Source organism: Oncorhynchus gorbuscha, linkage group LG22 (assembly GCF_021184085.1).
Source record: "Oncorhynchus gorbuscha isolate QuinsamMale2020 ecotype Even-year linkage group LG22, OgorEven_v1.0, whole genome shotgun sequence".
In the NCBI taxonomy this organism is placed as follows: Eukaryota; Metazoa; Chordata; class Actinopteri; order Salmoniformes; family Salmonidae; genus Oncorhynchus; species Oncorhynchus gorbuscha.
Window position 1 is genome coordinate 8,671,688 of NC_060194.1, and position 20,091 is coordinate 8,691,778.

Genomic DNA, 20,091 nt, shown 5'->3' on the forward strand with positions numbered 1-20,091 from the left:
CAACAAGGCCCGCGCTACATCTCTCCCTCCACATTAACCCTATGACTGTGTTAATGACCTTCTCCTGGGGGGGTCAGGAGATCAAGAACATTGAAAGGTACATTGAGTACTCTCTTGCTGCAGGGAATATTCGTCAATCTGCCTCTCCTGATCGTATATCGACTACAGGGGCCTTATTAAAAACCGTTACCCTGTACCACTCATCTCCTCAGCTTTCAAGCCTCTCCAGGGGGCAACGATCTTCTCCAAGTTGGACCTTCGCAATGCCTACCATCTGGTTCAGATACAGGAAGGAGACGAATGGAAGATAGCACTAACACGGCTAGCGGGCACTACACACATATAACATACCCACTATACACACACGTACACATGGATTTTTAATTTTAGATATGTGGTAGTGGAGTATAGGCCTGAGGGCACACACTTAGTGTGTTGTGATGTTTGTAATGAATGTATTGTATTGTTTTTAAATTAGTATAACTGCCTTAATTTTGCCGGACCCCAGAAAGAGTATGGGGTGCCATAAAAAATACAAATACGAGTACCTCGTGGGGGCCATCCTGTCCCAGCGTTTTGCCCAGGACCAAAAAGCTGCATCCCTGTGCTTTGCTTTCCCATCGTCTTAACCCCGCTGAGAGGAACTACGATGTGGAAAATCTAAAACTCCTCATAGTGAAGATGGTGTTGGAGGAGTGGAGGAACTGTTTAGAGGGGGAAGAACATCCATTCATAATGTGGACTGATCACAAGAACCTGGAATATCTCCGCACCTCCAAGCTCCTCAACTCTAGGAAAGCTCAATGAGCCCTGCTATTCACTCGGTTCAACTTTACCATCTCCTACCACCCAGGGTCCAAGAATGGGAAGCCTGATGCGCTCTCAAGCCTCTATAGCCCCGCTGCTACATCGTCGGACCCCCATGACCATCCTCCCTATCTCTTGTCTAGCGGCCGCAATTTGGGGTATAGAGAACCAGGTCCATGAGGCCCAGCTAACCGGATGTTTGTCCCGGACTCTGCCCGTTCCTCGGCAAATGCAAATGCAGCTACTGTTGTTACTCTGGCTGCACTGTTTGACGTGACTGTAAATTACCCGTAGTTGGCTAGCTAGCAAGCAAGATAAGGATAACAACGTTGCCAGCCTTTATGCCAATGTAACATTTAGAATGAACTACTGGGTCCATCCATAGATACAGAACAAAAAGACTGAATGACTGTGTCCTGTATCTAGCAACAAACTGATAGAACGAACGGCCAACAGGCTTGGGTAGCAACCCTAGATTTGTGTCGGGACTTCGTCTCGGGCCTAACACCCGTGCCAATGTATTCTTCAAACACAGGCTTCTCGGGCATTTTCACTTAATTGTGTTGACAGCTGGGCTGAACGAATGCCTGGTTTTCAACTCACAGTCGTTGATATCGTTTCCACGGTAACATGCCTTTACATGACGTGACAAAACTTTGAGTTGCAAGCTACTTTGGTAGCAAGGTGTTTTAGAACTAGTGTCTCATGAAACACATTCCAGACACTGATACATCTTGCTAAATTGGCATAACTGTGATTTGACAGAGAAATATCAGCTAGCTAGATAGTTACATCTGGCTAGCCTATCAAATCAAATCCAATCAAATTGTATTTGTCACATGCGCCCGAATACAATCTTACCGTGAATTGCTTACTTACAAGCCCTTAACTCTATTTCTTGAACTGCATTGTTGGTTAAGACAATTGTAAAAAAGAAAAATCTAATATAAGTAACAAAATAAAATAACAATATAATTCTGTTGTTTTTCTTTTAAAAAAGTGTCTGACTTTGAGAACAAAACAGGAAAGAATTTAAACCTGTGAATATTGGGCTCAGTTTACAGACAAATGTATCTGTTTCAATAGTAGGCCTAATATTAGCCTACTTGCACAGTACATCTTGGGTTGGCCTGAATGTGAAAGACCAATATAGGATTGATATAACTTTTCACACAAGGGCGCCTTTCCTTTACCGGGTGGCCTATTTGGAAACGTTTTGGCAAAATTAGTGTGTACCAACTTCGCTAAGCTATGCCGACGACGCTTAGCTGTATGTCTCCACAAACACTGACACTGCCAATGCTACTGCACTCCTGGTCAGCTGCCTGCAGGTCATCAAAGTGTGGATGCAGTTGAGTTTCCTGCAGTTAAACAGCAAAGACAGAGGTCGTCCTGATTGTCAGTCGCACCATCACAACTAAATCAACAGCTACAGCCTCAATATGGGTGGTGTCAAGGTCCTCCCCTGAGGTTCGCAAGCAGGGTGTGATAGCTCTCGTTTGTGGCCCACGTCAAGAGTGTGACCAATGTCACATTTTTCCATCTACGGAACATTCCCAGGTTACGGCCTATGCCATCACAACTGCAGCTGAGCGACTCAATCACGCCTTTATTTCATTCCGTCTGGACTATTGTAACACCCTTCATGGTGGCGCATCTGCCAAGTGGCTAAACAGGCTACAATATGTCCAGAACTCTGTTGCATGTGACCTCAAGCACACGTCCACCACGAGCACATCACTCCAGTGCTGTTCAACCTCTGCTGGCTCCCCATATGCTCACTCATCAACTACAAAAGTCTGGTTCACACCTACCAAGCTATCCACAACTCTGGACCCAAGTACCTGTCTGACCTCCTTCTACCCTCCTGCCCAGCACGGCACCCTTCGCCCCTCTAGGTCTGTCTCCCTACAGCAGCCCCGCAGCAGGCTAAAAACTATGGGTGACCGAGCTTTCAGTTGCACGTCTCCGCGGCTGTCGAACGCACTTCCAGATACTATTAGGGCTGCAGAGTCTATGTTCTCCTTTAAGGCATACCTCAACACCGTGCTGTTCAGAAAAGCTTTCAATGACCTCTGCTAATTCTGTTCTCTAGTCCACCGAATCTGACGATGCCTGTATATAACTTTGTTTGTTGTCTGTGTTCTTGATTGTTTTAATTATTATTCATTATTATTATTATTCAAAAAATATATATAATTTGAGTGCCTTGGGTGTGATGAAAGTGCTTTTAAAATTAATGGAATTATTATTGCCAACTGTTGTGATTAGCCATAAAGATTATTGAAGATGATCCTGCAGCCTCGGATCAAGGTCATTCCACAAGGGTGAATGGGCTTCAGTGGGCCTTGGGGGCCTATTGACCTACTCATAAATACTACTGTACCCTGACATCATGACAAGGAGAGAAAAGACATTACAAGGAGAGACATTACACAACAACACCAAGTAAGCAGAGATGGGTTAGGGCTTATATTCGTATTGCATTTAGACCAAAGACCCAAATCCAGGAAATGTACAGAAATCTATCTCCAAGTGAATGTTTATTTGGCATCATGCAACCAGTGTAATAAAAAATAGTGTAATTGCAAAAATCACATTGTTTTTTGTGAGAGCACCTTTGTTGAAGCATAACTAAGACACATTATCAAACATACTTGATGAAATGGCAAAAGACCTGAAAAACATATACATTTTCAATTTAAACTAACCAAACACAAAGTATGCTATATACACAATACAGTTTCATAACACTCGGGGCTTGGTCCTGAATACCAAGGGCTGAGGGGTTTGCGGGTCCAAGAAGGCCTTTTCTAAAAGAATTTCCTGCAATTCAATGTCATTTTACATGACTAGAAACAATCATCTTTTTTATACCACACAAATGACAAGCCACTCTGACATTGACATACTGAGATCAGTAAAACAAATGGCCCGTGTCTTCAACGCAACCAATATCATACACCAATGAAAATCCTTTTAGATGAAAACACTTTGTTTAGAATATCTATGTCACGCCCTGACCTTAGAGATCCTTTCATTTCTCTATTTGGTTAGGTCAGGGTGTGATTAGGTTGGGCATTCTAGTTTTTCGTTTCTATGTTGGCCAGGTACAGTTCCCAATCAGAGGCAGCTGTCTATCGTTGTCTCTGATTGGGGATCATATTTGATCATATTTGATTGGGGATCATATCTAACCTCCAAACGAGCTTCAATGCCATACAACTCTCTTTCCGTGGCCTCCAACTGTTCTTAAACGCTAGTAAAACCAAATGCATGCTTTTCAACCGATCGCTGCCTGCACCCGCATGCCCGACTAGCATCACCACCCTGGATGGTTCCGACCTAGAATATGTGGACATCTATAAGTACCTAGGTGTCTGGCTAGACTGTAAACTCTCCTTCCAGACTCATATCAAACATCTCCAATCTAAAATCAAATCTAGAGTTGGCTTTCTATTCCGCAACAAAGCCTCCTTCACTCACGCCGCCAAACTTACCCTAGTAAAACTGGCTATCCTACCGATCCTCTACTTCGGCGATGTCATCTACAAAATAGCTTCCAATACTCTACTCAGCAAACTGGATGCAGTTTATCACAGTGCTATCCGTTTTGTTACTGAAGCACCTTATACCACCCACCACTGCGACCTGTATGCTCTAGTCGGCTGGCCCTCGCTACATATTCGTCGCCAGACCCACTGGATACAGTTCATCTACAAGTACATGCTAGGTAAAGCACCGCCTTATCTCAGTTCACTGGTCACGATTGCAACACCCACCCATAGCACGGGCTCCAGCAGGTGTATCTCACTGATCATCCCTAAAGCCAACACCTCATTTGGCCGCCTTTCCTTCCAGTTCTCTGCTGCCTGTGACTGGAACGAATTGCAAAAATCGCTGAAGTTGGAGACTTTTATCTCCCTCACCAACTTAAAACATCTGCTATCTGAACAGCTAACCGATCGCTGCAGCTGTACATAGTCCATGGGTAAATAGCCCACCCAATTTACCTACCTCATCCCCATACTGTTTTTATTTATTTACTTTTCTGCTCTTTTGCACACCAGTATCTCTACCTGCACATGACCATCTGATCATTTATCACTCCAGTGTTAATCTGCAAAATTGTAATTATTTGCCTACCTCCTCATGCCTTTTGCATACAATGTATATAGACTATTTTTTTTCTTTTTTTTCTACTGTGTTATTGACTTGTTTATTGTTTACTCCATGTGTAACCTGTGTTGTTGTCTGTTCACACTGCTATGCTTTATCTTGGCCAGGTCGCAGTTGTAAATTAGAACTGGTTCTCAACTAGCCTACCTGGTTAAATAAAGGTGAAATAAAAAATAAATATTTAGGCAGCCTTTTCCCACCTGTTGTTTGTGGGATCTTGATTTTGTATCGTTGCTTTTTAGCCCTACAAAGCTGTACGTTTCGTTTGTTACTCTTTCTTGTTTTGTGCCGGTTATCATAAATAAAAATGATTAACCTACCCCACGCTGCATCTTGGTCCGACCATCCTTCCAACAACGATCGTTACAATCTACTTCAGTGCAATTGCTGAACTTATTTAGATATCCTAAACAAAGTGTTTTGTTAACTTTCAAGCGTAACAGTTCCGTGTACAATAAACCATCCTTTATATTTAGGTAGAGTACAAGGAGGAGCAGAGTACCGTAGCTCAGCACAACCTCGAGTGTACAATTGCTTTTCTACAAGAGGTTACCAATGAAATAAAATACGTTATTTCGATGTATTCATAGGCTACTCATTTCGTCCCTCTATGAAAATATAGGCCTAGTCCAGACATCTATAGTTGCAAAACAATTGTGGGAATTCACAGGGAAGGTAAATGGGATTGAAGGGGCACCGACAGCAGTTCAAGGTCTGGTCCCTGATAAGTAAACAGACACCACCACCGTGATGTTTCCAACTAGTAGCAGTGTCTGATCATAGTGAAACCAGCTGGCTCCACTTCGCCGTTATTCACCCGATCATACAGCCAGCTCTTAGTGATTACCAGGATGTAGGTGTCCCGGTAGTCATGCAGGTAGCGCAGGTTAGCCGTCAGCTCGTCCACTTTCCCCTTCAAGGATTGGGCATTGATTGGCAGAGTAGTCGGCAAGGGAAGTTTATTCCTCATTGCTTTCAATCACCACTGCATCCCACCGCATTTCCCTTGTGTGCATTGTCAAAGCTGAGTCTATATGTGCTTGCAAATATACTTAACATTTCCACAACTGAATTGCTATGATTAAACACTGACGATCGAGTGCAGTTGATAAAACATCACATGAAAACAATAAAAAGACGCCAAACCCCAACACAAGCTGCGGGTTAGTTACCACTTTATTACTATACCAAATAAGCAATGCTATTATTATTAGAATATGTAATATGCATAAATATTCAAGGACTTTTTTGTTGCAGTGTACAAACTTAACATGAACAGGAATTACATTTACTCTAACCGGTGGTCCGAAAGAACTACCTGAAAGCCACACTTCAAATAAGCCACGGCTTCAATGTTCTGATGGGCTACCACCTCTACAGTACGTTATTAAAAAGGGGAAAAATGGAACCCCTCCACCACAAAAAGGTTCCGGTTTGAAAAGGTACACGGGGGTTCCTTAAGGAACCTTTTTGAACTGGAAAGGTTCCAACAGTGTGGAAATGTGTATAGCGTCAAAATATGGCTAAAAGTAGAATTTTGATATCAATGATGCTCTGTCTATTAATTTGAGAGTGGTTACATTTATCCAGGCCCATCCCTCAGCTTTTTGCCAAAACAGAACTGGGGTGACTGCTTTGTTATGGTTTCAATTAAGGATTCTAGCTTTAACGACATACTGTAACTATGTCAGTCTGAATTACATATTTTATGTCAGTCTGAATGACAGTGTTATGAAGGCAAGTATATTTCCTGTGTCATTAACCACACCAACCAAGCTACTGTCTGAATACCCCCGTATGGAGGTCATGAGTAGTCTCTCTGGTCAGCCATGTATGTTGGACTTGGTACCAGACATGGGTTAAAATAGTATTAGACAGTTTCAAAACACTCAATTGAGCTTGGTAAAATCCAACTAATGGAATAGTCCCAAAAGTGCAATCCCTGCCACCTGGCAGTCCAGGCAGGCTCTACCACTGTCAGTTAAAGTATTTTCAAACAAAACCAATGCCATTTGAACCAAAGTTTGTTGGACACCTTGTGGTGACCTGTGGTGGTAGTGTATTACCCTGCATACAGCCTCAGTCAGTGTAAAATGAACTGTTACTTTGATGGGACTTTAACAATGATGGGATAATAATCATATTGCAACGTCTTTATAATGGGGTGTTCTTTCAGACATACTCTAACCACACAGTTCCTTAGAAACATGGCTGATGGCTGAGGACAAGGTGATCACGCACAAAAACGATTAAAACCGTTCCACATCCGTACCCTTCAAGACCCGGAGTGAGGGTAGCACTTTATTTTACAGTACAGAAAAGAACAAGGTATTGTTATGGTGATTTCACATTAATAACATATGCATGGCTGTCACGCCCTGACCATAGAGAGCCCTTGTTTCTCTATGGTGTAGTAGGTCAGGGCGTGACTAGGGGCTATTCTAGTTTAATATTTCTATGTTGTGTTATAGTTACTTTTTTCTATGTTGGTGTCTTGTATGATTTCCAGTTAGAGGCAGCTGGTAATCGTTGTCTCTAATTGGGGATCATATTTAAGTAGCTATTTTTCCCACCTGTGTTTGTGGGATATTGTTTTGTGTTTGTGCATGTGCACCACGTAGTCACATTTCGTTGTTCGTTTATTGATTAAAAAAATATAATCCCCCCATTAAAACAAGCACTACTAAGCACCATTCAATACCAGGTAGTTACAAAGTGTGGTGAATTCTTGAAGAATATACCATTCTTGAATTCTTGAAGCAAATAAACCTCTATTAAATAATAGTGGAAACAGTACCATAAAATAAAGTGCTACTGACCACTGATCTACACTGCCTGTCAGTCAATCTCCTTAGCCCCTTCTCCCGATGGTAATTTACCCAACTCTTGTTCCGGCCCCTGGCAATGTTCAATAGGGTTTCCTGCAGACGCGGCAGCGACTGATGACATTCTCTAGAAGACGTCCCTTCACAGTCTGGGGCACAGGCTTACTGCAGGGGAGGAGATCAAAGAAGAGGAGTTTAGTGTGGTGTATAGGTAAGGCCAGACAGAATCTGTAGAAGCAGAATTACCTAAACTACCCTAAAAGTATTAGAATGATACTAAACACTGTCACAAAACATAAATAACTAGTTGATAAAAAGACAATGCTGTACAGGCATTGAAAAGAAAACATCCCTGTATGTGGCCATAAATATTGATAATTCAAATCAAGCTTTATTTATACAGCAACACAATCTGCTTCCTGCTTCACAGGAAAACAATGAAAATAAAAACAGAAATATTTACTACACAACAAACATAAGAGGATAAAAAACAAAAGAATAACAATAAAAACTGAACGACTAAAAAGCACTCTACTGAAAAGCATAGCTAAAAAATAATTGGTGGCTAAACGCTAATCACCGTTCGCGGTGAATAAAGTAACGCTCGCTACATCTCCTATGCATTTTTTTTTACTACACCGCTGATCGTATTGTATAGACACTGAATCGATCTCTGAGGTGATGATTCTAACCTGAACATGCGATTCGGGTCGATCGAGGCCAGCCAGTAGCTGTAGGAATCTGGGAAGTAGTTGCAGGTTCCCCGGCCATGGCACTCGATGAAGGGGACCTGGCGGAAGTGTTCCAGGCACGAGCCTGGGGACACTAGCGGCTGCCCCGACCCCTCAGCACCCGCACCCGTTTGCTGGGAGGAAGAGAGATGAGGAGCAATGGGGTATGGAAAGGAGGAGAGGAGTATAGAAAACAAGCAGAGATGAGGAGAAAGGGACAGAGGAAAGAGATGACACGGTGAAGGGCAGGATGGGGCAGAAGAAGTGAGGAGGAGAGAAGTATAGAGAAGGTAGAGTGAGCTACATTGAGTTTTGAATTGTCACAATGGAGTGCGCAACATTATGCTCCTACAATGATGTTTAATTTGCAGCATTATCATTCGTATCATTATCATTCAACCACAAATCCAGATGTGCAAAGCTGATACCCAAATCAACTCAAAGCTGTAATCGCCTTCAAAGGTGCTTCTACAAAGTATTGACTCAGGGGTGTGAATATTTCTGCGAATGTATATTGATGTATTTCATTTTCAATAAATGTGCAAACATTTCTAAAAAATATGATTTCCCTTTATCATTATGGGTGAGTGTTATGGGTGAGTGTGTAGATGGGTGAGAGAAAAATAATGATTGAATCTGTTTTGAATTCAGGCTGTAGCACAACAAAAATGTTGAACACGTCAAGTGGTGTGGAGACTTTCTGAAGGCACTGCAGGTACAGATATTAAACAGTATATCGATATAATATACGGAGCAGGTCGTTACCATGACAAAGGAGTATCCAGGCCAGAGGGATTCCCAGTCACGAGGACAGTCTGGGGTCTGGGTGGTCTGGCTGTGGATGGCGATGGCATTGGAGCTGCCCTCACACACTGAACACCTAAATCACACACCACCAACAAGTGTAGCGTAGTGTCACTTCTGTGCAACACGTTAAAATGTGTTCCAAAATAAAGAGTACAAACTGTAGAGACCCTGTATTTTATTAGCCTGCAAGTATGTATGTGTGTGTGTGTGTGTGTGTAAGCGGGCATGTGTGACTGCGCACGTGTGACTGCTTGCGTGCGTGCATGTGTGTGTGTGTCTATCCCTCCTCCCAGGGCTGTGTACCTGCTGATGTAGCTCCCTATCTCATCTCCTCTGATTAGGTCCATGCTGCGCGGCATGGGCTTCTCCGTCGACAGCCAATAGGAGTAGTCGTTGCGGGCGGCGTAGCGACAGGTGTTGTCCGTGTCACAGAACAAGAAGGGCATGGTGGAGAAACGTGGTAGGCAGCTGCCCATGGAGCCTGGAGGGGGGCAGTGATGAGGTCATCAAAGAGAGACAATGTCAAATTAACAGGAAAAGTAAGAGTGCCGAGATAACAATTTTAGAAACTAATTTGCTCAATCCCAAATCGAACTGTACCCTCTAGATCTGAGATGATTGGATGCGTTAAGTATGAACCAATATGGTATTAACCCCACACTGCCTTTTAATATGCTTTGTAAGAATTTCACCATATTGCTAACTTACATCTATTCATGGGTTGCATGTTTCATCACAATATTGTTTTGAACTTTCACTTTGGACTGATGCCCGACTGAGCATTCTACTGAATGCATCGTCTATGAGTGCTAATGAAGATCTCATCAAAATCTTTGCTTGGAAATACAATGACATTCAAAAGGAGGCAAAAAAAATTAGTAGGAAAACCTTTTGTCATCCCTAGCAACGCTAGCTTTTTTTTTTACAAACTTTGCTAGCTAATGACAACATTGTCATCCGTCTAAATTAAATTTAATAACATGATAATGCTGCTTCCTACTAAATATTTGACTACTTTAGCAATGCCATTGTATTTACAGGCACTTTAGTGTAATTTAGACACTCCGCCCAGAATGACTGGGCTTATCATGACTTTAGAGCACCACTGTCGTGCCGCTGGTAGAGGCCAGCTTGAGAACTTTCAGACCAATGGCATGAGTGACGAGTGACGGAGGTGCAACCTATGAATACAACCGCTCTGCGTTTGGTGAGTTTTTTGTTGTTGTGTTGAGCAGTGTGTGTGTGTGTGTGTGTGTGTGTGTGTGTGTGTGTGTGTGTGTGTGTGTGTGTGTGTGTGTGTGTGTGTGTGTGTGTGTGTGTGTGTGTGTGTGTGTGTGTGTGTGTGTGTGTGTGTGTGTGTGTGTGTGCCTCATTAGTATTAATGTCTGTCTCCATGCTGTTTACCTAGGTCTTGTCCGTGGGCTCTCTCATTGCCATTGATGAAGAGCAGAGAGTATCCAGAGTAGATGAGGGTGGTACCTCTGGGGCAGTCAGGCACTCTGATCGTCTGGCTGTGTCGAGCAAGCAGGAAACTGTCAGCCAGGCCTGCCGTGCTGGAGCCCCACGGGCCACGAGAACCCTTCTGTCCTGGAGACCCCTGGTAGCCCACCGGCCCTGCCAGAGCAAAAACACTTAGATAAATACATGTTTTCCAACTGTTCGCCTCATGTTCAACAGGATCACTGCCACACACATTTATATAAATACCTGTCCGTCCCGGTGATCCCTTGTCCCCCTTGCGTCCAGGGAACCCAGGCAGGCCTGGAGGGCTGTGTCCATGCTGACCCTTCGGGCCCGTGGGGCCTGGCAGTGAGAGGGAAAACTTGACTTTGGCAAGCAACTTAGTTAGCCAAAGCTAAAGTAGGAGCTATTGTGCTAATGTTAGCATGCCGGTCACCACAGGCTAAGACATGGCATAGGTTGAATTCACTCCTTCCCCATAGACTATTTCATTAGTAAGAAAGAATATGGCATTTGGTTGAAGTGAACCACGGTTGGGCTGACCATGTGGCTTGTAGTTGCAGATGATAAAGGGATAGTGAACCTGAAAATCCTGGCCGTCCTGGCAGCCCACTTGGACCTGGAAGTCCTTGTTTCCCGGGGTGACCAAGTGGGCCTGGATCCCCTTGATAGAATCTCACTTGTCCAGACACGTCAAGCCCTGGACGACCTGTAAATGTGCATGAAAAAAAAACAACCTTCGATTTGTTTTGACTAACCACTTGAGAATAAATTCTGCTCAAGATTCCGCTTAGAGTTAGGATGCATTGACGAATTGAATATTGACCCAATGGTTTTCAGTGTTAAATGTACAGATTTCAGTGTTAAATCTTGAGCTGTTAGTGTTTAATGTTGAGTGTTAAATATTGACCTGGTGGTCCTGGCCGGCCTTTGGCCCCGTTTGGTCCTTTCGTGCCGGGGTTATAACCATTATCACCAGTCTCACCTAAAACAACACAGTTCATCAAGATACACTGAATCCACAACTGCACCACACACACAGTTGGGTAAGGTTACTTTCGAAATGTAATACTTTACAGTTACAAGCACATGTCCAAAACTGTAATCAGTAACTTAACATTTGGATTACCCAAACACAGTAACTTAATCAAATTCTTTTTTGGATTACTTTCCCCTTAAGAGGAATTAGAAGAAGGCCAAAATGATCCATCAAACACATTTGGTGTCATCATAGTGGTATCAGACTTGTGGTCAAAATATCTCAATTGAAACAAACCAAACACATTTCCTACACACACATAACACACTATCTAGCATGTCATAACTAAAAAACCTAGGGATGACATTTTGATGGCTACAACACATGTCACATTAACAGGAGGCACAGGAGTTTTTCCAGAGCATGTGACCTTACTAGGGAAAACTCTTTGCCCTAGAACTAGAACCCAGAGTTCTTCATGGTCAGGATAAACTCCTGGCCACACCCAATTCTATGGTGTAATGACAGATTTGTTTTTTTTGTAAATAAAAATTACAATGGAGAGGATTGTTGTCGATGTAATAAGATTACCGGGGAATCCTGGGGGTCCAGGGTGACCTGGGTCACCTATTGGTCCTGGAGGTCCAGGGATGGCTCTTGGTCCCTAGGGCGTAGAAAGCAATTCAAGCAATAATTCAATGCTTCAAATTATACATATAATTACTTATAACACCTATATTTTCCAGCGTTCAAGGGATATCCCAAAACGTAAACAACATTTAGTTGGTCTTGTACTCTTCAATGGAGTGACTCACCCATGGCCCTGGAAGCCCTGGGTCCCCTCTGGGCCCGTCGAAGCCTCGGCCCCCTGGAGAGCCCGTGTCTCCTCTGTCCCCTTTATATCCATAACCTCCAGACCCTGGCTGTCCCCGTGGACCCCGTCGCCCTGCAGACAGAAAGACCCTAAATGTGTCAGAATTTCAGTCAGAGGCATGTTTTGGTAGAGCAGCATTCAGGGCCGGTGGGAATAAGGGAGAGGTTGAGTTAGAGTTTGACTTACCAAGCCATAACTATTTTGTTTTGGTTAGTCAGGAGGAATAAGAGTTTGAAGAGGTTGAATGAGTGAGTTAAAACTAACCAATGGTGTTAGTGAATCAGGGACAGTTGTTCATAATGAGTTTGAACCTAGTAATTGACTAAGAAGCACTTCATTCTCTGTACTGGCCTACAGAGTCAAGGATAGAGATGGAATTTGATTCAAGGGTAGAGTTTGTGTCAGCACAACTGACACAGTTTCAATTAGATTCAGGTATAGAGCTAATCGGTGACAGAGTTGGTGTTCAAAGCCACAAAGAACAGTGCGTCCTCACCAGGGCTTCCAGGTCTGCCATGAGGACCAGTGTCTCCTTTCATCCCTTTGAGACAAACGGCTCGGTGCCCTGGCTCACCACGAGGACCTTGGGGTCCTTCAATGCCTTGGTCTCCAGTAAACCCTGGGGGCCCCAAAACAGTGGGCCCAGGAAAACCCACATCTCCCTTTGGACCTATAGGGAAACAAAAAACAAACCATTTTAGCCAATTGCATCAATTTTAGCCATGAACGGAGCCGATAATAACTTAAATCAAGTTTATTACAGAACCAATTCTAATTAATAACACCAATAACAAATCCAATGTTGAGCCAGTGGTACATGTCTGAAGGTATAGGAATGATGTCATCAGTCTGAGACTCACCTGGCTGTCCATTCTCTCCACGTAGGCCAGGAGTCGACCCCACAATCACTAGAGAGAGCACAGAAGATATATTATATCCACAAAATGTCAAATTATTACATGTGCATGGGGCAAGAAGTGTAGATATAAACACAACGCAAGTAGAAGTCAAGGAGTCTGTCTTACATGTCTCTCCCTTCTGACCAGCAGGTCCAGGAATGCCATCGCGACCCTGGTTACCTTTAGGACCACAGAGACCAGGAGGGCCAGGTAACCCTGGTTGTCCTATGAAAGAGGATATGGTCAGACACCTCAAAAACATATACACACAAGTCATAGAGACATAAAAACATACACATACTGTATTTTCATTGATATACAGTATTTCCTGAATAAACCTCAGTGATGTTCTGACCTGGAGCTCCATATGACGGAGTGGGTCCTGGGGGGCCTGGAGGGCCATCGATACCTGGTGGCCCTGCAGGACCTAGGGGTCCTGGATCACAGAAAGAAAGATGGAAAGAAAGAAAACAATATCCTCATAATCATCTATCATAAATATCATTACTAGTATTTCAGTGGTAGTAACCATGATGTCCATGATGTCCTGGGTCTCCTTTAGCTCCAGTGGGCCCTTGGGAGCCTGGACGACCTGCGAAACCAGGAGAGCCTCTCTCTCCCTTGGAACCATGGCTGTTACACAAGCCTGGCTCGCCCTAAAGAGAAGGCGGAGGGAAGGGAGAGAGAAAGAGAAAGAGAAAAAGAGACAGAGAGAGAAGGATGTTATTAGAGCCAGGTAACAGTCACCTTGGTGTTTAAATGGTATCTGTAGTTTTACAGTGTTGTGTTGCACAGTGGCAGTGATTTAAATAGCTGGTAATAGACTGTGGTTCTGTTTGTTGAACACACCTTTTGTCCAGGTGGTCCTATGCTGCCTGGTTGAGCATAACTGGGCTCTCCTTTAGTTCCTTTAGGCCCGTATGGACCGGGTCTACCGTCTTGTCCCAGGCCTCCATGGTAACCCAGAACTCCCTTTATTCCATGGGGACCTAAGAGATTACATCAACACAACTCAATAAGAACAGTAAGAACATAATCAATTGGCTTTTAATTCATTTGAACCATTTTCAGTATGATATCATAAGCTGGTATGCGATGCAGTATGCCAAGCATACAAGAATACTTTTTGTTGTGATTGTGTGTGTGAGGGAGTGTTTGTGTGCGTGCACATCTGTGAGTGTGTGTGTCACTGTGTGCCTGTGTGTTAGTTACCCGGTAAACCCATGCTCCCAATATCTCCCCTGGGTCCAGATTGGCCTGGTCCTCCTACTGAATATAGGTCATCGGCTCCACGATCACCTGGGGGACCTAACATGCACACGTCATTAGTGTCCTTGTTATAAATTTTAAAATGTAACTCTAGAAATCTGACATACTCTTGCTATAAAGAATACTAAAACAGTTACTGCTATTACTACTCCTGCTGAAGTCACTACCAATTGAATGACTACTGCAGTCATTACCACTTCCACTTCCACATGTTGTTTAACCCCACTGACATTTAATTCACAAGTAAAAAAATATTCCAAGACAAGCAAGCACACACATTTTATTTAGAGAATGTCCTTTTCTATTTTTTTGGGGGGGAGAGAAAGGTAAATAACGAGTTAAGTGCACATTGCACAGTCATCCTTCTATTTGTTTTGCATGTCCATGATTCTTAGGATGAGCTGCATTTGGTTACAATGACGACACAGGTGTGTGGTGTCCCTGGGTTTGTTCAGCCCATCCTCCACCTCCACAGGGTTGGAAAGCTGCGCTGTATCAGTGGTTCCTAATAGCCCATGTGTGGTAGGGCTTCTGCAGGGCATTGAGGAATGCTTTGCTAGAAAGCATAAAAAGTGCACCATCTGCATAATCGCCTTATTATGAATTTGCTATCATCATTATGTTTTACCACTGGTATCGGCAGTGTGATTTATTTGTCTTAAGTCATTCTTAAGATTATTAAGCTAATTTTAAATTATTATAAAAATAAATAAAAAATGTAACCCTGAAATGTATCCGGTTAAACTCGGTTCATGTACTTTAGGGTTCCGGTGTGTTCATTAGCATTAGTTCAGCTATTATAGTATAGCTGAACTCTGTGTGAACTCTTTTGTTGATGGTTCTGTCTTCTGAAAATCAGGTTCCGGACAATTACCACTCCCACTTTATCCTTGATCGATAGTGACTACCTTGATTGATAGCGTGCCGCTTCTTGTGCTGAGTCTACATACAGGAGGTTGAGTGTGTGTCTGTAAACGCTGAACTTTGCTTTACCTCTGGGCACCGCTGTACTATTGATTATGTTATAAATATTTTTAATTTTGTGCTTTTTTTATTACATTGTGTGAACAGCGTGTGCAATGTCAATCTTGCCCACCTGCCATCTTGTTTGCCAAAGAGGATCACAATGGAAGTAAGCCTTCAGACTTTTTTTAGCTAACATTGTGCTAACATTGTGTTAGCTAATCCAAGTTTATCATTTTAAAAGGCTAATTGGTCATTAGAAAAACCTTTGCAATTATGTTAGCACAGCTGAAAACTGTTGTCTGATTAAAGAAGCAATACAACTGGCCTTCTTTAGACTAGTTGAGTATCTGGAGCATCAGCATTTGTGGGTTCGATTACAGGCTCAAAATGTCTAGAAATAAATCACTTCTGAAACTCGTCAGTCTATTCTTGTTCTGAGAAATGAAGACTATTCCATGTGAGAAATTGCTAAGAAACTGAAGATCTCGTACAATACAGTGTACTACTCTCTTCAAAGAACAGCACAAACGGGCTCTAAACAGAATAAAAAGACTTCTTCCTCAACTGGCAGCTTCATTAAATAGCACCTGTAAAACACCAGTCTCAATGTCAACAGTGAAAAGGCAACTCTGGGATGCTGGCCTTCTAGGCAGAGTTGCAAAGAAAACCCAATTCTCAGAATGAAAAGAAAATATAAAGAAGGGCAAAATAACACAGACACTGAACAGAGGAACTCTGCCTAGAAGGCCAGCATCCCGGAGTTGCCTCTTCACCGTTGACATTGAGACTGATGTTTTGCAGGTACTATTTAATGAAGCTGCCAGTTGAGGACTTGCGAGGCGTCTGTTTCTCAAACTAGACACACTAATGTACTTATATTATTGCACAGATGTGCACCGGGGCCTCCCTCTCCTCTTTCTATTCTGGTTAGGGCCAGTTTGTGCTGTTCTGTGAAGGGAGTAGTACACAGTGTTGCACGAGATCCTCAGTTTCTTGGCAATTTCTCGCATGGAATAGCCTTCATTTCACAGAACAAGAATAGACTAACAAGTTTTTTAAATTTTACCTTTATTTAACTAGGCAAATCTGTTGAGAACAAATTCTTATTTTCAATGACGGCCTAGGAACAGTGGGTTAACTGCCTTGTTCAGGGGCAGAACGACAGATTATTACCTTGTCAGCTCGGGGATTCGATCTTGCAACCTTTCTGTTACTAGTCCAACGCTCTCACCACTAGGCTACCTGCCAAAAACTTTGAGAAGGAAGTTTTTTGTTTCTGGCCATTTGGAGCCTGTAATCGAACCCACAAATGCTGATGCTCCAGATACTCAACTAGTCTAAAGTAGGCCAGTTGTATTGCTTCTTTAAATCAGCACAACAGTTTTCAGCTGTGATAACATGATTGCAAATGGGTTTTCTAATGATCAATTATTCTTTTAAAATTATAAACTTGGATTAGCTAACACAACGTGCCATTGGAACACAGGAGTGATGGTTGCTGATAATGGGTCTCTGTACGCCTATGTAGATATTCCATATTAACAATGTCTACACTGTATTTCTGATCAATTTGATGTTATTTAATGGACAAAAAATATTGTTTTTCTTTCAAAAACAAGGACATTTCTAAGTGACCCCAAACTTTTGAATGGTAGTGTATATATAGGTATGGTTTTTAGGCAAAATAACCAAACCAAAACAGCCACAAAGCAGGAAATGTCCTTTTCGCACGTGCGCGCACACACACACACACACACACACACACACACACACACACACACACACACACACACACACACACACACACACACACACACACACACACACACACACACACACACACACACACACACACACACACACACACACACACCTATAGGCCCATGTTTTCCTGGGTCACCATCCCTCCCATCAATGCCTTTTGGTCCAGGATATCCAGGGTCTCCTCTTGCACCAGGAAAACCAAGCAGACCTATTGTACAACAGATAATCCACATTAAATGACCATATTACTCACAATATTTGATTACATTGTTTGGTCCGTGATTCAAATGGAACCTGTCATAGTATTTTTTTGCACAGTGTCCTTGTGTATTTGCACTCTGACAACTGGAAACATCTGCCCACTGTACCGGTGAGCTGAATATACCTCATAGTAGTAGTAGTAGTAGCTTTTTACACAAACTGCGTAAATACTGAATTGTGGGTTTGATTGAATTCATCGCATAGTCTCTATGGTGCTCACCAAGCTTTCCAGGGTCCCCTGGGAGCCCATATAAGTCTGTGATAGGTGCTGGTCCAGAAGGACCTGTGGTTCCTTTGTCCCCCACAGGGCCTGGTACACCTCTATGGCCTTTATCCCCATCACGGCCATCCGACCCTGCCCAAAAACACACAGCATAATAATCCTTATTTATACTGTATATCAGTATCGTCATCATCACCATCATCATCATTGTGTTTTACAGTATATATGGTACTTGTGAGTGTGTGTGTCTGTGTGAGCGCATGCCCATGTGTGTAAGGCTTGTTTGTACATATGTGTCACCTCTGGGGCCGGGTTGTCCTCCAGATCCAGGGAATCCATCAGGGCCCGATCCAGATCTTCCATCCAGTCCAGGATCACCTCGAGGACCTGTAGTAGGTAACATACACTGCATCAGCTACTTTAGTAGTAAAAAAATCAATTACCTAGGTCCCTGTGAGGCATTAGACTAACTGAATGTAATGACACTGGAACACTCAATGTCTTTGCAGATGACATTTAATCAAAACATTTGTGTGACTGGTAACAGAATTCTATGCGTTTGACACTAGATAATACTTCACAGGAGGGCTGTTTGATTATTAAAAAAAAAATGCTTTTTGGGGATTGATATTTATGCCTCTAACTTTGTCCCTCATCATTATTCACAATTAATTAATGATTATCCTTAATCATGGTGGCAACCATATTAATGTAGCAGCACTCAGAAACATACTCTATTCTTATTTACAATAAAAGTGATATACAATAAATGATTTACCATTCATTTCTATTCGCCAACACAACATAATCTGAAACAACCAAAACAAACTACAAATGAATCCAACAAGAGTCACAAGCTTGATGTCATCATTGCGTGCTAGGAATACCGGACCAAATACTAAACTTTTGACTGCTCTAATACACTATAAGTGAATTTCACACCTGCAAATAGGGGTACTAGATACATAAAATGCTTTCATTTCTAAAAGGTAAAACAGATATATATGAAAATACCCTTAAATGAAAAGGTGACATTCTGTACTGTCGCCTCGTACACAGAGCAAAAATCTAAATGCAATACTGTTGGTCCCATGTTTCATGAGCCGAAATAAAAGATCCCAGAAATGTTCCATATGCACAAAAATATTATTTCTCCAATTTTGTTTACATCCCTGTTAGTAGCCACTTCTCCTTTGCCAAGATAATCCACCTGAAAGGTGTGGATTTTTTCTAAATTGAACCTTTAACTAGGCAAGAACAAATACTTATTTACAATGACGGCCAACACCAGCCAACCCAGACGACGCTGGGCCAATTGTGCGCCGCCCTATGGGACTCCCAATCACGGCCGGATGTGATACAGCCTGAATTCAAACCAGGGTGTCTGTAGTTACACCTCTAGCACTGAGATGCAGTGCCTTAGACCACTAAACCACTCAGGAGCCCTTGTGCTGGGGACAGTAAAGGGCCACTCTAAAACTAGCAGTTTTGCCACACAACACAATGCCACAGATGTCTCAAGTTTTGAGGGAGCACGCAATTGGCATGCTGACTGCAGGAATGTCCGCCAGAGCTGTTACCAGAAAATGCCATGTTCATTTCACTGCCATAAACCGCTTCCAGTGTAGTTTTAAAGAATTTGGCCGTACGTCAAACCGGCCTCACATCCGCAGAACACGTGTAACCACGCTAGCTCAGGACCACCTCAGGACTTTCAGTGGGCAAATGCTCACCTTCGACGGCCGCTGGCACACTGGAGAAGTGTGCTCTTCACGGATGAATCCCGGTTTCAACTGTACCGGCCAGATGGCAGACAGCGTGTATGGCATCGTGTGGGCGAGCGGTTGGCTAATGCCAACCTTGTGAACAGATTGCCCCATGGTGGTGGGGTTATGCATGGGCAGGCATAAGCTACGGACAATGAACACAATTGCATTTTATTGATGTCAATTAGAATGCACAGAGATAACGTGATGAGACCCTGAGGCCCATTGTCGTGCCGTTCATCTGCCGCCATCACCTCGTGTTTCAGTATGATAATGCACA

The 20,091-nt window shown here is 43.0% G+C and overlaps 1 protein-coding gene across 1 annotated transcript in view; it reads right to left on the bottom strand.

Annotated features, from left to right (window-relative positions):
• Positions 1 to 6,144: 6,144 nt before the first annotated feature.
• The window catches only part of LOC124009526 (collagen alpha-3(IV) chain-like), a 63,792-nt gene continuing 49,845 nt past the window's right edge, over positions 6,145 to 20,091 (bottom strand). The window contains exons 33-52 of the mRNA XM_046321386.1: positions 18,346 to 18,432; positions 18,043 to 18,177; positions 17,671 to 17,769; positions 14,775 to 14,870; positions 14,412 to 14,551; positions 14,092 to 14,218; positions 13,918 to 13,998; positions 13,689 to 13,787; positions 13,524 to 13,571; positions 13,160 to 13,333; positions 12,605 to 12,735; positions 12,381 to 12,453; positions 11,721 to 11,795; positions 11,394 to 11,519; positions 11,057 to 11,152; positions 10,754 to 10,963; positions 9,653 to 9,830; positions 9,308 to 9,422; positions 8,504 to 8,676; positions 6,145 to 7,976 (exon numbers count right to left, since the gene is read on the bottom strand). Of these exons, the coding sequence (XP_046177342.1) occupies positions 7,895 to 7,976; positions 8,504 to 8,676; positions 9,308 to 9,422; positions 9,653 to 9,830; positions 10,754 to 10,963; positions 11,057 to 11,152; positions 11,394 to 11,519; positions 11,721 to 11,795; positions 12,381 to 12,453; positions 12,605 to 12,735; positions 13,160 to 13,333; positions 13,524 to 13,571; positions 13,689 to 13,787; positions 13,918 to 13,998; positions 14,092 to 14,218; positions 14,412 to 14,551; positions 14,775 to 14,870; positions 17,671 to 17,769; positions 18,043 to 18,177; positions 18,346 to 18,432 (2,345 nt within the window). The 3' untranslated portion in view covers positions 6,145 to 7,894. The remainder of the gene's footprint in view (positions 7,977 to 8,503; positions 8,677 to 9,307; positions 9,423 to 9,652; positions 9,831 to 10,753; positions 10,964 to 11,056; positions 11,153 to 11,393; positions 11,520 to 11,720; positions 11,796 to 12,380; positions 12,454 to 12,604; positions 12,736 to 13,159; positions 13,334 to 13,523; positions 13,572 to 13,688; positions 13,788 to 13,917; positions 13,999 to 14,091; positions 14,219 to 14,411; positions 14,552 to 14,774; positions 14,871 to 17,670; positions 17,770 to 18,042; positions 18,178 to 18,345; positions 18,433 to 20,091) is intronic.